Source organism: Mytilus californianus, unplaced genomic scaffold, assembly GCF_021869535.1.
Source record: "Mytilus californianus isolate M0D057914Y unplaced genomic scaffold, xbMytCali1.0.p SCAF_11, whole genome shotgun sequence".
Lineage (NCBI taxonomy): Eukaryota > Metazoa > Mollusca > Bivalvia > Mytilida > Mytilidae > Mytilus > Mytilus californianus.
In genome coordinates this window covers 32,911,375-32,932,142 of record NW_026262593.1, presented here as the reverse complement: position 1 = coordinate 32,932,142, position 20,768 = coordinate 32,911,375, and the positions used below count along the sequence as shown (strand labels likewise).

The 20,768-nt window shown below is 36.3% G+C and overlaps 1 protein-coding gene and 1 long non-coding RNA gene across 10 annotated transcripts in view; one reads left to right on the top strand and one right to left on the bottom strand.

Annotated features, from left to right (window-relative positions):
* LOC127719918 (uncharacterized) overlaps positions 1-20,768 on the bottom strand; it is a 49,649-nt gene that overhangs the window by 3,563 nt on the left and 25,318 nt on the right. The window contains exons 9-12 of the mRNA XM_052226288.1: positions 16,623-16,747; positions 9,243-9,806; positions 6,776-6,819; positions 5,477-5,569 (exon numbers count right to left, since the gene is read on the bottom strand). Of these exons, the coding sequence (XP_052082248.1) occupies positions 5,477-5,569; positions 6,776-6,819; positions 9,243-9,806; positions 16,623-16,747 (826 nt within the window). The remainder of the gene's footprint in view (positions 1-5,476; positions 5,570-6,775; positions 6,820-9,242; positions 9,807-16,622; positions 16,748-20,768) is intronic.
* On the top strand, positions 10,285-14,116 carry LOC127719933 (uncharacterized). 9 transcript variants are annotated; one of them, XR_007990551.1, is made up of 4 exons: positions 10,285-10,781; positions 11,113-11,278; positions 11,943-12,772; positions 13,105-14,116. It is a non-coding gene; the product is annotated as an uncharacterized LOC127719933 (long non-coding RNA). The 9 variants fall into 9 exon arrangements; XR_007990552.1 differs by having other exon boundaries at positions 10,285-11,278; positions 11,943-12,108; positions 12,275-12,772; XR_007990553.1 differs by having other exon boundaries at positions 10,285-11,278; positions 13,105-13,270; positions 13,769-14,116.

Genomic DNA, 20,768 nt, shown 5'->3' with positions numbered 1-20,768 from the left:
CTCCTAAAGGGGTCGACTGACAATTTTGGTCATGAAACTTATTTGTAGATCTTACTTTGCTGAACATTATTGCTGTTTACAGTTTATCTCTATCTATAATAATATTCAAGATAATAACCAAAAACTGCAAAATTTCCTTAAAAATACCAATTCAGGGGCAGCAACCCAACAACCGGTTGTCAGATTCGTCTGAAAATTTCAGGGCAGATAGATCTTGACCTGATAATTAGTTTTACCCGATGTCAGATTTACTCTAAATGCTTTGGTTTCAGAGATATAAGATAAGCCAAAATCTACATTTTACCCCTATGTTCTATTTTTAGCCATGGCGGCCATCTTGGTTGGTTGGCAGGGTCATCGGACACATTTTTTAAACTAGATACCCTAATGATGATTGTGGCCAAGTTTGGTTAAATTTGGCCCAGTGGTTTCAGAGGAGAAGATTTTTGTAAAAAGCTAACGACGACGGACGACGGAAGCCAAGTGATGAGAAAAGCTCACTTGGCCCTTCGGGCCAGGTGAGCTAAAAAATGAATCGTAATTTCCTGTCGATATGCACAACTACATAGTATGTCCTTATTATCTAAAAAGGTTTCATGAAATTCTGTTGTGTGGTTTCAGAGGAGTTGCAATGACAAACTGTTGCAGTAGTACATTAAAGCAAATAAGTTCAAAGGGGCGTAACTCCTGGAAAAAAATTGAATCTTAATTTCCTGTCAATATGCATATCTACGTAGTATGTCCTTATTATCTGAAAAGGTTTCATGAAATTCTGTTGTGTGGTTTGAGAGGAGTTGCGATGACAAAAGGTTGCAGTAGTATATTTGGCAAATAAGTTCAAAGGGGCGTAACTCCTGGGAAAAAAAAATTGAATCGTAATTTCCTGTCAATATGCACATCTACGTTGTATGTCCTTATTATCTGAAACGGTTTCATGAAATTCTGTTGTGTGGTTTGAGAGGAGTTGCAATGACAAACTGTTGCAGTAGTACATTAAAGTAAATAAGTTCAAAGGGGCGTAACTCCTAGAAAAAAAATTGAATCGTAATTTCCTGTCAATATGCACAACTACATTTGGTTTGAGAGAAGTTGCGATGACAAGAAATAGGACTGACAGACTGACGGACTGACTGACGGACGGACAGACGGACGGACGGACGGACGGACAGACAGACAGACGGACGGGTCAAAAACATTATACCCTCCGCAACTCGTTGCGGGGGGTATAATAAGAACAACTGAAGTTTGTTTTTGAATTGATGAATTGCTGTCTTATATATTTCCAATATCTTCTTTTGATCATATACAAGATAAGACAATCTTGCACAAGTTAGCACAACTACACATTGTATTGTGAAATCACTTTGTATCATCACCACTGGAAATTTGGGTACCAATGAAGCAGAGAAAGGAAATAAATGTGGATTGTTTCCACATGTGGACACAGATGATGCCCCTGCTTGCATATCATATAGTTATAAAGGTACATAACTGAAGAACGGTAAAAGTGAAGCAACCCAAATTTGAACTTGATCTGAGTTTTGTGGTAATAAGCATTGTGTGTAAGTCTCATAACATTTGGTTGAGGCTAACTTAAGTCGAGAACAGAAACTAAAAATTCTGCAATTTTTCTATTTGTAAACACGCATAACTCTAGAACGTTTGTGTATAAGTTTTATAACATTTGGTTGAGACAAACTAAAGATAGAGAACAGAAACGAAAATTCCGCAATTTTTATGTTTATAAAGGGACATAACTCAAGAATGGTAAAAGTGACGCCACCAAATTTCGTACTTAATCTGTATTATGTAGTAATAAGCATTGTGTATAAGTTTCATAACATTTGGTTGAGGCAAACTTAAGTTAGAGAACGGAAACAAAACTAGAGGCTCTAAAGAGCCTGTGTCGCTCACCTTGGTCTATGTGCATATTAAACAAAGGACACAGATGGATTCATGACAAAATTGTGTTTTGGTGATGGTGATGTGTTTGTAGATCTTACTTTACTGAACATTCTTGCTGCTTACAATTATCTCTATCTATAATGAACTTGGTCCAATAGTTACAGTGGAAAATATTTTGTAAAAATTTACAAAATTTATGAAAATTGTAAAAAATAGACTATAAAGGGCAATAACTCCTTAACGGGTCAATTGACAATTTTGGTCATGTTGACTTATTTGAAGATCTTACTTTGCTGTACATTATTGCTGTTTACAGTTTATCTCTATCTATAATAATATTCAAGATAATAACGAAAAGCTGCAAAATTTTCTAAAAACTACCAATTCAGTCGCAGCAACCCAACAACGTGTTGCCTGATTGGTCTAAAAATTTCAGGGCAGATAGATCTTGACCTAATGAACAATTTTATCCTCATCAGATTTGCTCTAAATGCTTTGGTTTCAGAGATATGAGCCAAAAACATTTTACCCTATGTACTATTTTTAAGCCGTGTCAGCCATCCTGGTTCGCGGGTGGGGTCATCAGACACATTTTTTAAACTAGATACCCTAACGATAATTGTGGACAAGTAGTTTCAGAGGAGAAGATTTTTGTAAAAGATTACAAAAATTTACGAAAAATGGTTAAAAATTTACTATAAAGGGCAATAACTCCTTAAGGGGTCAACTGACCATTTTGGTCAAGTTGACTTATTTGTAGATCTTACTTTGCTGAACATTATTGCTGTTTACAGTTTATCTTTTTCTATAATAATATTCAAGGTAATAACCAAAAACGGCAAAATTTCCTTAAAATTACAATTCAGGGGCAGCAACCCAACAACAGGTTGTCCGATTCATCTGAAAATTTCACGGCAGATAGATCTTGACCTGTTCAACAATTTATCCCATGTCAGATTTGCTCTAAATGCTTTGGTTTCAGAGATATAAGCCAAAATCTACATTTTACCCCTATGTTCTATTTTTAGCCATGGCGGCCATCTTGGTTGGTTGGCCGGGTCACCGGACACATTTTTGAAACTAGATACCCCAATAATGATTGTGGCCAAGTTTGGTTGAATTTGGCCTAGTAGTTTCAGAGGAGAAGATTTTTGTAAAAGTTAACGGACGACGGATGATGGATGCCAAGTGATGAGAAAAGCTCACTTGGCCCAGGTGAGCTAAAAATTGTACCGGTACTTGATCTTAGTTTTGTGGTAATGAATATTGTGTATAGGTTTCATAATGTTTGGTTGGGGCAAACTTAAGTTACAGAATGGAAACTAAAAATTTTGCAATCTTTCGATTTATAAAGGGGCATAACTCAATAATGGTTACAGTGAAGGCAAAATTAAACATTGCATTGTATAAAGCATTGATGGTGTTGATTCAACTATAATCATGGACAAAGGAAGATAATTCCAATTTTAAAAATTACTTGAATAATGACATTGATATTTTTAGAAATTACATTTAGTTAAGACAAACTCAAGTTAGAGAATGGAAACGAAAAATTCAGCAATTTTTTCATTTGTAAAGGGGCATAACCCTAGAACGGTAATCAAACAGCTTGTAAGCACTGAATGGTAAAGATTGCTTTAATTTATTAGTAGGAAGTAAAATTGAATATTGCATTGTATAAAGCATTGGTTGTAGTTGATTCAACTACCATTATGCACAAAGCAAGATAACTCCAATTTTAAAAGAAGACTTTAAAATATTTTTAGGAATGAAGGGTAAAAATTGCTTTAATTTATCAGTGGAAGGCAAAATTAAACATTGCATTGTATAAAGCATTGATTGTAGTTGATTCAACTATAATCATGGACAAAGGAAGATAACTCCAATTTTTAAAATTACTTGATATTAAGAAAAAAAAATGTAAAGGGCATAACTCTAGAACAGTAAAAGTGACGGCACCAAAATTCAAACTTGATCTGTATATTGTGGTAATAAGCATTTTGTATAAGTTTCATAACATTTGGTTGAGGCAAACTTAAGTAAGAGAACGGAAACGAAAAATTTAGCAATTTTTCCATTTGTAAAGGGGCATAACTCTAGAACGGTAAAAGTGACGCCACCAAAATTCAAACTTGATCTGTATTTAGTGGTAATAAGCATTGTGTATAAGTTTCATAACATTTGGTTGAGGCAAACTAAAGTTAGAGAACAGAAACCAACTTTGGGACGTACGTACAGAAGGATATACGAACCTATGTACAGACGGACAAGGGTAAAACTTAATGCCCCCTCAGCTAAGGCGGGGGCATAAAAATAAATAAACAAGATAAAAATTCCATTAATTGAAACCATTTTTACTGTTTTGATCAGGTTACCGCTTTTGATATGATTTTCTGATTTGTAGTGATTTAACTTTTAATGCCAACAAGTTGCAAACAAAGACATGATTTTGTGTTCTACTCCAAAGTTGTGCACCACATTGGCAAGATATTCAACTACTTTTCATTCTTTTTCCAGGCAATTTTTTATATTATGATAGTATGACTTCATATTTACTGAAATACGCTATCAAAAAGATGTTTTCTAAAGAATATGGAACAAAACAGTTATTGTCTTTGTAAGGCGAATTGCATGGCGTTGTAAGGCTAATTGCAAAATAACAACTTGTTTTCTGAATGTGAACGTCATGTCACTTGAAATCAACCACTTACAACACTGTATTGAAGAGATATATAGATTTTAATTTTGAAAATTATAAAACTTTTAGCATTCTTTTGAAAGAAAGCAAGTTTAGATTTTGCTTTGTCTTAAAAAAAAAAAGGAAATTTTTCAAAATCGAGGAAGTCATAAAGGGATGATGTCAAGTCCCCACACGTATATCTTCCCCTGACATGTTTAATTTACAGAATATTCGGCATTTCACTATCTTAATCAGATCAACCAAAACTGAGTTTTTACAAATGAAGTAAAAATATTTCTCGGGAGATATCAGCAGTCTGATGTTTTTTCTCAACGCTTCCGTTACTGAATAAAACAGCAGGTGACAGTAACTGGTCCTTAAGGAAATTAGGAAATAGAAACAATCTTTTATATTTCCGAAGGAGTTACAGGTACAGTGCAAAGGCAGCTTTTACAACCTAGACAAAATAATCATAAGATCTTATTCATTAAGTGAAGGAATACAAAAAAGTCTTTGGAGTTGTTGGTGTTACATCTTACACAAGTCTACCCGAAATATTTGCCCTATTCATACGTTATTTCCTGCCAAGTTATCTAACATATATCTTGATGTGCCAGATTTATTTTATTGCCACTACTCCATGGCTTTGTTCTTCAATTCAGTTATGGCTCATCAGTTTGCAAAGAAGTCCGCTAAAACCAGTGCTCAGTGCGGAATTAAACTTGAAGTGAAGTGAGTGTTTTTTGCTCCTTTTGAAGGCCTCACTGTGAATTTGAGATGAAGACCAGCAATAAAAACACTGTTCCTTTGTTTTGTGTGTTTTTTTGCTGTGCACATACTGATTTTGTGTCATGGATGGATACCTCATATACTTTCTTTTCTATTACTTACACTGTCTGGGTGAACTGTTGAGTTTATCTGGATAAGTGGATGTTGATTGTTCATTATTGGATGGGTTCTCTGTAAACCAATAGACAAAGTGGGCTACAAATATAAAAACATATCAAACAAGGTTAAAACCAAATAAAAGTTGTATTACTGGTACTGTGGATTCATTAATATTCGTTGGATACCAATTTTCATCGATTTCGTGGGTACAGGGGAACCACGAATTTAAATGCTCAACGAATCAAAAATTTTCTAAAGGAATGTATGCAGACTATTCCGAAACCACGAAATTAAATATCCACGTATATGCAAGTTTTCCTCAAACCACGAAAATTGGTACCCACGAAAATAAATGAATCCACAGTATTGGTAATTTGCAAACAATTATTCTATATAACTATATCTTAAATCCTCAAACAGACATTTTGCTGTTCCTGATAGGTTGTTAACAATTCAAAAGAATTTTAATCAAATGCAATGCATTTAATTCACATGCAAAGTGATCAAGTTACAAATGACCTGCATAATACCATTAAATAAATGGAGAATGTGTCCCATGGACACAGATGATGCCCCCGCCTGCATATAACATTATAAAGGGACATAACTAGAAAACTGTAAATGTGACGCCAAATTTGAACTTGACCTGTGTTTTATGGTAATAAGCATTGTGTGTAAGTTTCATAATATTTGGTTGAGGCAAACTAAAGTTAGAGAACGGAAACCAATTTTGGGATGTACATACGTACGGACGGACATACGGATGGACAACAGTAACACTTAATGCCCCCTTTGCATAGCATCTTGCTGCTGATATGTAATTTGACTTCTGTGAACCACTCACTGTTCTCCACTTATAAGTCATTAAATGTTGGCTGATTTTGGAAGGACCAGTTCAACAAGGTTTCAGTTTCAAATGACTGCCTCTGAAATCTGAGTTTAACAAAGGTGAATAGATCCCAAAAGTTTTGAAGAATTTTGCATGGATAGCTAGGAGACATTAATTAATGATTTAACTCCTTCAATTCACGTTAATCATGATAACTTTGGATAAACATGACCATTTTAGTCTAAATTTCATTTGCTTGTGCAACTTATAAAGATCACAATTTGGTATTATGAACATATATATATATAGGCCTGGATCATGTAGTCTTATTTGTCTTTTTCTCCGTTTTTCAAGAAAGCATTGGGAACTTGTTAATCTTGTTATAACAAAGTTAATATTTGAGATAAACTATGGCTAAATTGGATGATGATATCATATGTCACAATAAACAACTTAAGTAGAACAAGGCTTACCGGGTTTGAGCTTTGAGGTGCTGATTCAAGCAAACTTTCTAAATCTAAAAAAAATACCAAATATTATCACAAATAAAATTAACTACATTGTAGAACTATATTTATAATCATTTCATCATATGACTTAAGCTTGTTATGAAAAGAAGAGGTATGATTGACATTCATGCTGTTATGGTTGTGGCATGTTATCTATTTCTTGCTGAGAGTTTGATACGAAAAAGTTATACAAAAGCTGCATCCATTTGATTGGCTTATCCAGCATCATTAGACGATATCACGACATACAATTCGTCCATAGATCTTTGATGTGGAGAATATCTGTATAAATTCCAATCCAATTTAGTTGCTATGACCATGACATTGGACATAATGACCTCAAAATCATTAGGTATCTTCCTTCCATTACATGCAACCATAATCATAGTATGTCTCCAATCCCATATGAAGTATCTGATTTAGCATTACATGTATGATCAAAAAACCATTTTTCTGCACAAATGTAACACTATTTTTAATAAGCAACTATGACCTTAATCTTGGACATATAGTAATTTATACCTCAAATCAATAGTGATCTTCCGCTCAAGATAATTGTGGCCATATTACCTAGTATGGTTTCAATCCTCTATAAAATACTGGAGTAAGCATCTGGAAACAAAAATGATTGACAGATGGGTCAAAAACAATATACAAACCTGCTACTTTGTAGTGTGGGGTATAATAACAAGTTGATGAGCTCTTGCTCACTGATGATAATGATATGTGGATTTTAGAGTCCGACTATTCTTTAGGATATTGCAGACTATCTTCCCTATTGTTACAGAGTTGGTTCTGCTTGTCTTTCAGCTTTCATTTTGCTCTGACTTCTGTGTTGGTGCTGGTATGGAGTGTCTGGCCGTTCGGCTAGTATGGCAGCTTCTATAGCCTCTTTTGATGTTATTTTGAAGGGTGATGTATGCGGTGGTGTGCGTAGTAGTTCAGGGTCGCCAATGTCAAACCCCTTATCGAAATGGATCCTACTATGTTTACCTTTTTCTGTGGTTGAGGACTTGAGGTGTAGTAATAAAGGCGATGGCATGCCTTTTTGGGGTTATACGGACTGGTGACTATATATATCAGTATTGATGATAACTCCCACTGGTTCACCTCTGTATTTAGTTGGTGTGAGTTGTTTGCCAACAACAGTATCCCTGGCTTCCGCCTGACTGGTGTAATCTACGGTGGCCTTGATGCTTTGATGTTGTGGAGTAGCGGGAACAACGGCCGTTTTGGTGTCCATCTACTGGGTGAAACGCTTAGCGTTGCGTTTCCTGGTAGATGGTGGCTTGTTCTTGCTTTTAAGGGTCGGCTTAGGTTTCCTGGAAGATGTGTCCAGTTCCTTGGCCTTGATCCATGTGAGCTGTACTGAGACTTGGTCAGAACTGGCGGTGAATTTCCATTCCAGCTCTTTTCCATCCAATTTCATGGTAACAAGTAAAGTTTTCAATTCATTTGGTAGGTCCATAATGAAAGTCCACAAAGTGATCAGTTCTAAGTTCAACTCACGAATGATACCCCCACTATAAGTATGGGTTTAACAGTTAATGAGCTCTTGCTCACTAATGATACCCCCACTATAAGTATGGGTTTAACAGTTAATGAGCTCTTGCTCACTAATGATACCCCCACTATAAGTATGGGGTTAACAGTTATTGAGCTCTAACTTGCTCACTTGTGATACCCCCACTATAAGTATGGGGTTAACAGTTAATGAGCAATGGATGTGAAATTTGCATCATACTGTAAAGCATGCTCAAATGCAGTCTGATACCAAATTCCAGGGTGCTCTGATCCATAGTTCCTGAGAAAAATGTAACAGAAATTTATATATGGTCATTATGTGTTCGAATATATATATATATTCATAAATATTTGGTTAACAGTAAGTTGATGAGTGATGAATGTGAAAATGCATCAAAGGGTACAGCATGCTCACATGAAGCTTGATACTAAATTGCAGAAAGTTCTGATTCCTGTTATAAAGGTTTTGAAGATAATAGAAATACATGCATTTACCCCCATCTTCTATATTTAGATTTGTTGGTGCTATTTGTTGTATGGTTGGATCATTGAATACATACCCCAAGGATGAATGTGGCAAATTTCTAATTGGTCTATTAGTTTCAGCAGAGAAAATTTTCAAAAGTTCTCAAATGATGAAAACAAACCTAAGTCATGAAAATTATAGAAGCCTCAAAACATAGAATCTATCTCAAAGAGTTGCCAATTGATCATTAGGTCAATCAATGGCTCTTGACCAACCAATGAGTCACTGTTTCACAATATCAGTGTACCCCTTCTGGTAATAAATTGTCAAATTAGTGTTAAATTAATGATGACACAGCAGAATAAGTATACACTGTTAATACACACCATACCTTTTTTGTTAATATATTTAAATTATTTACTACTGTTGCTAAACACAAACCTTTACACATAGGGTTTCCTTCTGCCTTTTTGACCTGAGATTTGTCTTCTTTGCACATTGGAAATGTCTCATGATTAACTTCATCCAGTTTTGTCTCTTTCTTGGTGATTGTTTCTGCCTCTTGACCATCTGGTTCATACCTTTCCCCAAGATGTCTGGAATTGAAGACAGGAGCCTGATTATGCAAGTCTTCCTCAACTGTATCAATAGTCCTATCAGAATCAGAACAGTCTGAATAAGTCCTGCTATCATGATGTCTTACATTATCTGTAGCAGAAAACTCACAAATTTGAGATAGTGGATCATTAATTTCAGCACAATACTGACAACTTCTGTCTTGTTTAGCTGCATTAAATCTTGATTCTTTGTCTCTAAAATTATCAGGACTTGTAACTTTATTTTCACACTTCATTCCAAAATCATGTTTCATTGAGGGTTTGTTCATGTCATCACTTATATTTCTTTCACTATTTCCTAAATATCCAGAGTTCTCCTGATTAAAGGTACAGCTTTTGTCTTTCTGATCTTCTGGATCTACATCATGTAAATAATTATATATCCTCTCTGTAATTAAAGAAAACACTTGAAAACTGACATGTCAGCAAGGGCCAAGCTTGTACATTTGTGTGTGAGGCACAGAAACAAATTATTAATACTGATGAAAGCAACAAAATACATGATCATGGGGCATCATTTTTTTGTAGAATGAAGAATAAATTCAAAATATGTGCTACCTTGATATGTTTAATGGCATTCATTTAGAAAATTGCTATTCATAGATAATTTTTGACACCAGGAATCAATTTGGAACACCAGTAGTATATTATACCGATATATCAATTTTTGTAGAATTTCAAGTCCAAAAAGATGTTTTAATTTTTATTTCCAAATAACTCCATAAAAATTAGTTTTTCAGCAAGAGTAAGAAGAACTGAGCAAAACTAATAAATTTCCAAACATCATTTGGGTTACTTCATTGTTGGCAGAATCACGAAATTTACATTATTTCCAAGAATCTGAGTCCAAAAATTGGTACAGCTTTTTTAGCTCACCTGGCCCGAAGGGCCAAGTGAGCTTTTCTCATCACTTGGCGTCCGTCGTCCGGCGTCGTCCGGCGTCGTCGGCGTTAACTTTTTACATTTTGAACTTCTTCTAGAGAACCACTGAATGGAATGAAACCAAACATGGCATGAATGTTTCTTATGAGGTGCTGACCGAGTGTTGTTACTTTGAAGCCGATCCATAATCCAAGATTGCCGCCAGCGGGGGACTTAGTTTAACATGGGACCCTATGGGAAATACATACAAATGTCTTCTTTTAGAGAACCACTGAATGGAATAAAAGCAAACATGGCATGAATGTTCCTTATGAGGTGCTGACCAAGTGTTGTTACCATGAAGCTGATCCATAATCCAAAATGGCCGCCAGCAGGGGACTTAGTTTAACATTGGACCCTATGGGAAATACATACAAATGTCTTCTTTTAGAGAACCACTGAATGGAATGAAACCAAACATGGCATGAATGTTTCTTATGAGGTGCTGACCGAGTGTTGTTACTTTAAAGCCGATCCATAATCCAAGATGGCCGCCTGCAGGGGACTTAGTTTAACATGGGACCCTATGAGAAATACATACAAATGTCTACTTTTAGAGAACCACTGAATGGAATGAAACCAAACATGGCATGAATGTTCCTTATGAGGTGCTGACCGAGTGTTGTTACTTTGAAGACGATCCATAATCCAAGATGGCTGCCAGTGGGGGACTTAGTTTAACATGGGACCCTATGGGAAATACATACAAACGCTTCTTTTAGAGAACCACTGAATGGAATGGAACCAAACATGGCATGAATGTTTCTTATGAGGTGCTGACCGAGTGTTGTTACTTTGTAGCGGATCCATCATCCAAGATGGCCGCCAGCGGGGGACTTAGTTTAACATAGGACCCTATGGGAAATGCATACAAATGTCTTCTTTTAGAGAACCACTGAAAGGAATGAAACCAAACATGGCATGAATGTTTCTTATGAGGTGCTGACCGAGTGTTGTTACTTTGAAGCCGATCCATAATCCAAGATGGCTGCCAGCGGGGGACTTAGTTTAACATAGGACCCTATGGGAAATACATACAAATATCTTCTTTTAGAGAACCACTGAATGGAATGAAACTAAACATGGTATGAATGTTCCTTATGAGGTGCCGACCGAGTGTTGTTACTTTGAAGCTGATCCGTAATCCAAGATTGCCGCCAGCGGGGGACTTAGTTTAACATGGGACCCTATGGGAAATACATACAAATGTCTTCTTTTAGAGAACCACTGAATGGAATAAAAGCAAACATGGCATGAATGTTCCTTATGAGGTGCTGACCAAGTGTTGTTACTATGAAGCCGATCCATAATCCAAGATGGCTGCCAGCAGGGGACTTAGTTTAACATAGGACCCTATGGGAAATACATACAAATATCTTCTTTTAGAGAACCACTGAATGGAATGAAACCAAACATGGCAAGAATGTTCCTTATGAGGTGCTGACCAAGTGTTGTTACTTTGAAGCTGATCCATCATCCAAGATGGCAGCCAGCGGGGGACTTAGTTTAACATAGGACCCTATGGGAAATACATACAAATGTCTTCTTTTAGAAAACCACTGAATGCAATGAAACCAAACATGGCATGAATGTTCCTTATGAGGTGCTGACCGAGTGTTGTTACTTTAAAGCCGATCCATAATCCAAGATGGCCGCCTGCAGGGGACTTAGTTTAACATGGGACCCTATGAGAAATACATACAAATGTCTTCTTTTAGAGAACCACTGAATGGAATGAAACCAAACATGGCATGAATGTTCCTTATGAGGTGCTGACCGAGTGTTGTTACTTTGAAGCCGATCCATAATCCAAGATGGCTGCCAGCGGGGGACTTAGTTTAACATGGGACCCTATGGGAAATACATACAAACGTCTTCTTTTAGAGAACCACTGAATGGAATGAACCCAAACATGGCATGAATGTTTCTTATGAGGTGCTGACCGAGTGTTGTTACTTTGAAGCCGATCCATAATCCAAGATTGCCGCCAGCGGGGGACTTAGTTTAACATGGGACCCTATGGGAAATACATACAAATGTCTTCTTTTAGAGAACCACTGAATGGAATAAAAGCAAACATGGCATGAATGTTCCTTATGAGGTGCTGACCAAGTGTTGTTACTATGAAGCTGATCCATAATCCAAAATGGCCGCCAGCAGGGGACTTAGTTTAACATTGGACCCTATGGGAAATACATACAAATGTCTTCTTTTAGAGAACCACTGAATGGAATGAAACCAAACATGGCATGAATGTTTCTTATGAGGTGCTGACCGAGTGTTGTTACTTTAAAGCCGATCCATAATCCAAGATGGCCGCCTGCAGGGGACTTAGTTTAACATGGGACCCTATGAGAAATACATACAAATGTCTTCTTTTAGAGAACCACTGAATGGAATGAAACCAAACATGGCATGAATGTTCCTTATGAGGTGCTGACCGAGTGTTGTGACTTTGAAGACGATCCATAATCCAAGATGGCTGCCAGTGGGGGACTTAGTTTAACATGGGACCCTATGTGAAATACATACAAACGTCTTCTTTTAGAGAACCACTGAATGGAATGAAACCAAACATGGCATGAATGTTTCTTATGAGGTGCTGACCGAGTGTTGTTACTTTGTAGCGGATCCATCATCCAAGATGGCCGCCAGCGGGGGACTTAGTTTAACATAGGACCCTATGGGAAATGCATACAAATGTCTTCTTTTAGAGAACCACTGAAAGGAATGAAACCAAACATGGCATGAATGTTTCTTATGAGGTGCTGACCGAGTGTTGTTACTTTGAAGCCGATCCATAATCCAAGATGGCTGCCAGCGGGGGACTTAGTTTAACATAGGACCCTACGGGAAATACATACAAATATCTTCTTTTAGAGAACCACTGAATGGAATGAAACTAAACATGGTATGAATGTTCCTTATGAGGTGCCGACTGAGTGTTGTTACTTTGAAGCCGATCCGTAATCCAAGATTGCCGCCAGCGGGGGACTTAGTTTAACATGGGACCCTATGGGAAATACATACAAATGTCTTCTTTTAGAGAACCACTGAATGGAATAAAAGCAAACATGGCATGAATGTTCCTTATGAGGTGCTGACCAAGTGTTGTTACTATGAAGCCGATCCATAATCCAAGATGGCTGCCAGCAGGGGACTTAGTTTAACATAGGACCCTATGGGAAATACATACAAATATCTTCTTTTAGAGAACCACTGAATGGAATGAAACCAAACATGGCAAGAATGTTCCTTATGAGGTGCTGACCAAGTGTTGTTACTTTGAAGCTGATCCATCATCCAAGATGGCAGCCAGCGGGGGACTTAGTTTAACATAGGACCCTATGGGAAATGCATACAAATGTCTTCTTTTAGAAAACCACTGAATGCAATGAAACCAAACATGGCATGAATGTTCCTTATGAGGTGCTGACCGAGTGTTGTTACTTTGAAGCCGATCCATAATCCAAGATGGCCGCCTGCAGGGGACTTAGTTTAACATGGGACCCTATGAGAAATACATACAAATGTCTTCTTTTAGAGAACCACTGAATGGAATGAAACCAAACATGGCATGAATGTTCCTTATGAGGTGCTGACCGAGTGTTGTTACTTTGAAGCCGATCCATAATCCAAGATGGCTGCCAGCAGGGGACTTAGTTTAACATGGGACCCTATAGGAAATACATACAAACGTCTTCTTTTAGAGAACCACTGAATGGAATGAACCCAAACATGGCATGAATGTTTCTTATGAGGTGCTGACCGAGTGATGTTACTTTGTAGCGGATCCATCATCCAAGATGGCCGCCAGCGGGGGACTTAGTTTAACATAGGACCCTATGGGAAATGCATACAAATGTCTTCTTTTAGAGAACCACTGAAAGGAATGAAACCAAACATGGCATGAATGTTTCTTATGAGGTGCTGACCGAGTGTTGTTACTTTGAAGCCGATCCATAATCCAAGATGACTGCCAGCGGGGGACTTAGTTTAACATAGGACCCTATGGGAAATACATACAAATATCTTCTTTTAGAGAACCACTGAATGGAATGAAACCAAACATGGTATGAATGTTCCTTATGAGGTGCTGACCGAGTGTTGTTACTTTGAAGCCGATCCATCATCCAAGATTGCCGCCAGCGGGGGACTTAGTTTAACATGGGACCCTATGGGAAATACATACAAATGTCTTCTTTTAGAGAACCACTGAATGGAATAAAAGCAAACATGGCATGAATGTTCCTTATGAGGTGCTGACCAAGTGTTGTTACTATGAAGCTGATCCATAATCCAAGATGGCTGCCAGCGGGGGACTTAGTTTAACATAGGACCCTATGGGAAATACATACAAATATCTTCTTTTAGAGAACCACTGAATGGAATGAAACCAAACATGGTATGAATGTTCCTTATGAGGTGCTGACCGAGTGTTGTTACTTTGAAGCCGATCCATAATCCAAGATGACTGCCAGCGGGGGACTTAGTTTAACATAGGACCCTATGGGAAATACATACAAATATCTTCTTTTAGAGAACCACTGAATGGAATGAAACCAAACATGGTATGAATGTTCCTTATGAGGTGCTGACCGAGTGTTGTTACTTTGAAGCCGATCCATCATCCAAGATTGCCGCCAGCGAGGGACTTAGTTTAACATGGGACCCTATGGGAAATACATACAAATGTCTTCTTTTAGAGAACCACTGAATGGAATAAAAGCAAACATGGCATGAATGTTCCTTATGAGGTGCTGACCAAGTGTTGTTACTATGAAGCTGATCCATAATCCAAGATGGCTGCCAGCAGGGGACTTAGTTTAACATAGGACCCTATGGGAAATACATACAAATGTCTTCTTTTAGAAAACCACTGAATGCAATGAAACCAAACATGGCATGAATGTTCCTTATGAGGTGCTGACCAAGTGTTGTTACTATAAAGCTGATCCATAATCTAAGATGGCCGCCAGCGGAGGACGTAGTTTAACATAGGACCCTATGAGAAATGCGTACAAATGTTTTCTTTTAGAGAACCATTGAATGGAATGAAACCAAACATGGCATGCATGTTCCTTTTGAGGTGCTGACCAAGTGTTGTTACTTTGAAGCTGATCCTTCATCCATGATGGCTGCCAGATGGGGACAATGTTTAACAAAGGATCCTATGGACAATACATACAAATGTCTTCTTTTAGAGAACCACATACTGAATGGATTGAAACCAAACATGGCATGAATGTTCCTTATGAGGTGCTGATTAAGTTTTGTTACTTTGAAGCTGATCCTTCATCCATGATGGCCGCCAATGGGGGGGACTTCCTTTAACATAAGAACCTATGGGAAATACATACAAATGCTTCTTCTAGAGGTGCACTGAATGGAATGAAACCAAAACATGGCATAAATGTTTCTTATGAGGTGCTGATTAAGTGTTGCTACTTTGTTGCCGATTTACTGTTCAAGATGGCCACCAGGATTTTTTTATTAAATTACAGGACCAATATTAAACCAAATTTGGCCTCACTCATTATTAGGGTATCTGTTATGATTTTAATCTATTTTTACATGATTTCCAAAACCAAAGTAGAATCAGGTGAGCGACACAGGCTCTTGAGAGCCTCTAGTTTGTAAACCAAGTTACAAATGTCCACATCCAAAGGTTGTTCAATACAAATGTATCACTTTCAAGACGCAAGTTTCCCAGACATTTCTCATTAAGCAGCAGGACCTTTGCTGTATGGGGCATTATTAGCTCTCAGTCATCCTCTCAGTATATTTTTTATTTAAATTCAAGACCCTCTTCAGGGAAGGAGTGTATGTGTCTGTTGCAAATCAAAACATCTGACTTTACCTGGTGACTTTACCTAACATGTCCTTATTTCCAGAAATAGTTGAAACAGATCCCTACTTTGCTCTCAGTTGATCCATTTTTTTAATTTAGTGTTCAGTATGGTGAATGTTCATGAAAATACATTCCACTGAAAATTATGCAAGAAATACCTTCCACTGAAAAATATGCATGAAAATACCTTGCACTAAAAAATATGCAAGACATTAAATGTCATATCTTCCACTGAAAAATATGCATGAAAATACCTTGCACTAAAAAATATGCAAGACATTAAATGTCATATCTTCCACTGAAAAAATATGCACAAAAAACCTTGGACTAAAAAATGAGCAAACATTTTAGGGTGGTACAAAAAGGGATCTTTTTTCAAAGTTTGCAATGAATAATGAGTAATAAAATCATTGCTGACTTATTCATACTTACTTTTAGTCTTTGTCCTTCTGCAGTACCAACAAATTACAACTAATACCAATATCATTACAACCAATGGTAGTACTACTGACAAAATAATAATGTGTTGTTTAGTCAGTAAAGGACTATCTTCTTTTCTAAAAAGCAAACAATAACAAAAATCAATGCTGGTATGAAGTGAAAGCTGAACATTACTGTTAAATAAAATCCCATAACTTAGAAACTTATACTCTAAAATTTACAAAAATCGAAAGATAGCTTACGTCAATAGATAGAAACAACTCACCAAAGTTTAAGGAAAATGGTGAAAGCGTTTTTGAGTTATTGTCCAACATGCAAATGATGTTCCAATGTCCTCCGGGTTGCACATATTTTATCTATCCAAAGTACAAGGGCAGTAACTAAAAAAAGCACTTTTTTTTGTTCTATAAGACTTTTTATTAATATCTTAGAGAAATGAAGGCTTCAGAGCAAATGCAATGTGATTTCCATTATAATTAATATTTCAAAGGGGCATAACTCGTTAAAAATATTTGATCAGATTTATTTTCGAAATTGTCAACAACATTGCTGATATAAACCTATGATATAAGTTTCATAAAATTCTGGCAAGAATAGAACATATGAGAGCGCTAAATATGCAATTTTCAATATAATCAATATTTCCAAGGGGCATAACTCTTTTAAAAATAATTGATCAGCACTGATTTTCAAACTAGTCAAAGAAATTGATGATAGAAACCTAAAATATGAATTTCATAAAAATCAGGCAAGAATTGTAATAAAATGCTCCGCTGGGGCGCAGCTTGATACGACCGCAGAGGTCGAACCCTGAACAGTTGGGGCAAGTATGGACACAACATTCAAGCTTGATACAGCACTGAATTTGGATTGTAATTAAATATTTGACACAGAATGAATGTGGTCTAAGAACTTAAAATTTTTTAATTTACCTATTCAAACCATATCATTATTATTTGCTTTTATATATAAATCAGAAATAACCAATTTAAAATGGAAAATTTTAAAGAAAAAAAAGGGAAAAAAAAATCCCCCCCCAAATATTTTGAACCCCCTTATGATTCATCACCAACAAACTCAATTCCAGCCTTCCCTTTGTGGTATGGTACCTTGCAGTACAATTTCAGAGAGATCCATACACTTGAACACAAATTATTGTCTGAAAACTAGAAAAATGCTTGTTTTTTGGTCCCTTTTTGGCCCCAAATCCCTAAACGTTTAGGGCAATTACCCCCAAACTCAAACCTAGATTTCCCTTTGTGATATGGAACCTTGCAGTACAATTTCATAAAGATCCATACACTTACACACAAGTTATTGTCATGAAACTAGAAAAATGCTTGTTTTTTGCCCCTTTTTTGCCCCTAATTCCTAAAATTTGGAGGCAATTACCCCCAAAATCAATCCCAGCATTCCCTTTGTGATATGGAACCTTGTGGTACAATGTCAGAGAGATCCATACACTAACACACAAGTTATGTATGGAAGTTACAAAAATGCTTATTTTTGGCCCCTAATTCCTTAACTGTTGGTACCATAACCCTCAAAATCAATCCCCACCTTCCTTTTGTGGTATTGAACCTTATGGTAAAATTTCATAGAGATCCATTTACTTAAACTAAAGTTAGAGTGCGAAAACCAATGTGTCTTCGGACGACAACGACGCCAACGTCATACCAATATACGACCGCAAAATTTTTTTGCGGTCGTATAAAAATTCGTAAGGGTTCCACGGAACCCATTGTCTCACCTACTTTTGCTGTTGGTCGCAGGCTCAACACAAATGGGGAAAAAATTATTAAAAATTTTCCTCCAGATTCTATCTTTTGATTGTTAGAAGTTCTGTTCAAGTTTGGTAAAAATCCAAGAATGGTTATGAATCTAATAAATGTTTTAAAAACTTTAACTGCAGACTGTACGTAATGTTAACTGGAATAAAACTGGAGTCCATTTATAAGTAGTATATGGAAAAACAGGAAATAAATTTTTACATATTTCCTTCTAGATACTAGCTTTTGATCATAAACAAGCTTCTGTCCAAGTTTGGTACAAATCCAGGATAGTTTAAGAAAGTTATTAAAATTTGAAAAACTTTAACCACAGAGTGAATGTAATGTTAACTGGCAGAAAAACTAAGTCCATTTATAAGTAAAATACGAATAAACAGGATTTTTTTTAACAAAATTTACTTTTGAATACTATCTTATGATCACAAACAAGCTTCTGTTCAAGTGTGGTACAAATCCAGGATAGTTTAAGAAAGTTATTAAAATTTGAAAAACTTTAACCACAGAGTGAATGTTATGTTAACAGGCAGAAAAACTAAGTCCATATATGAGTAAAATATGGATAAACAGGATTTTTTTTTTACAAAATTTTCTTCTGGATACTATCTTATGATTATAAACAAGCTTCTGTCCAAGTTTGGTACAAATCTAGGATAGTTTAAGAAAGTTATTAAAATTTGAAAAACTTTAACCACAGAGTGAATGTAATGTTAACTGGCAGAAAAACTATTAAAGTCCATTTATAAGTAAAATACGGATAAACAGGATTTTTTTTTTACAAAATTTACTTCTGGATACTATCGTATGATCATAAACAAGCTTCTGTCCAAGTTTGGTTGAAATGCAGGATAGTTTAAGAAAGTTATTAAAATTTGAAAAACTTTAACCACAGAGTGAATATTTGTGGACGCCGCCGATGACGATGACGCTGACGGAATGTAGGATCGCTATGTCTCGCTTTTGCGACAAAAGTCACAGGCTTGACAAAAATGAGAGCGCTAACAATGCAATTTTCCATATAATTAATGTTTCCAAGAGGCATAACTCTTTTAGAAAAAAATGCTTCGCTGAGTGTAGCCTGATATGACCGCAGAGGTCGAACCATGAACAGTTGGGGCAAATTTGGACACGATATTCAAGCTTGATAATGTCTGAATTTGGATTGCGATCAAATTTTTGACATAATATAGGTTTCTGACACAAAATAAATGTGGTCAAAGATCTTAAAAATCTTTTGCGCAATACTGAAATGTGAAAAATTTTGAAAAAAAAAATATGAACCCCTTAAAAAAATGGAAAAAAAATTCACCCCCCCCCCCAAACTTTTGAACCTCCCCCCTGGAGCAATTACCCCAAAACTCAATACCAGCCATCCTTTTGTAGCATGGAACCTTGTAGTACAATTTTAGAGAGATCCATACACTTAAACACAAGTTATTGTTCGGAAAATACAAAAAAGCTTGTTTTTGGCCCTTTTTTAGCCCCTAATTTCTAAACTGTTGTTACCATAAACCCCAAAATCAATCCCAACCTTTCTTTTGTGGTATTGAACCTTCTTGTAAAATTTTATAGAGATATATTCACTTAAACTTAAGTTATTGTCTGGAAACCAAATGAGTCTTCGGACGACGACGAAGACAACATCATAGCATTATACGAACCCAAAAAATTATTAATCGACACAAACTCGTCCAAGACATTGCTGATATGAAGCTATGATATAAGTTTCATAAAAATCTGGTAAGAACTGAACAAATGAGAGTGCTAATGATGCAATTTTCTATTTTAATTAATGTATCCAAGACTCTTTTAAAAAAATTGATCGGCACTGATTTTTGAACTCGTCCAAGACATTGCTGATATAAGTTTCATAAAAATCTGGCAAGAATTGTACACGTGAGAGCACTAACAAGACCAGATGGAAGGACGGACGCCAGGTATTTCTTTGTCCCCTGCAACGCATTGCATGGGGGACAAAAAAATGCCTTAATAAGGGAAAGGGTTAATTTGGTTCAAAAAAAGGCCAGAAGATTTTAAAATTTTTACAATATAAAAATATGGAGATTATAAGAATGTATATAAACTAGAGGATATGAGCATGCATTGATTACACGCCTGACAGCCATGCAAAATATTTTGAGGAATGTCTAAATATATTTAAGTAAACTGCAGGAAAGTCTAACAGAAGCAAAATTTATTTACCGATACTATTCAAAGAAGGATAGGGTTAAGAATTGATATTGAAGAGAACCTACAAAACATATTTGCCTTAAAGTTATCAAAATATTTTCAAAAAGATTTGGCAATGTTTCTGCTCCTCTTCTGGTTGTCACAAATCTATTGTTTATGG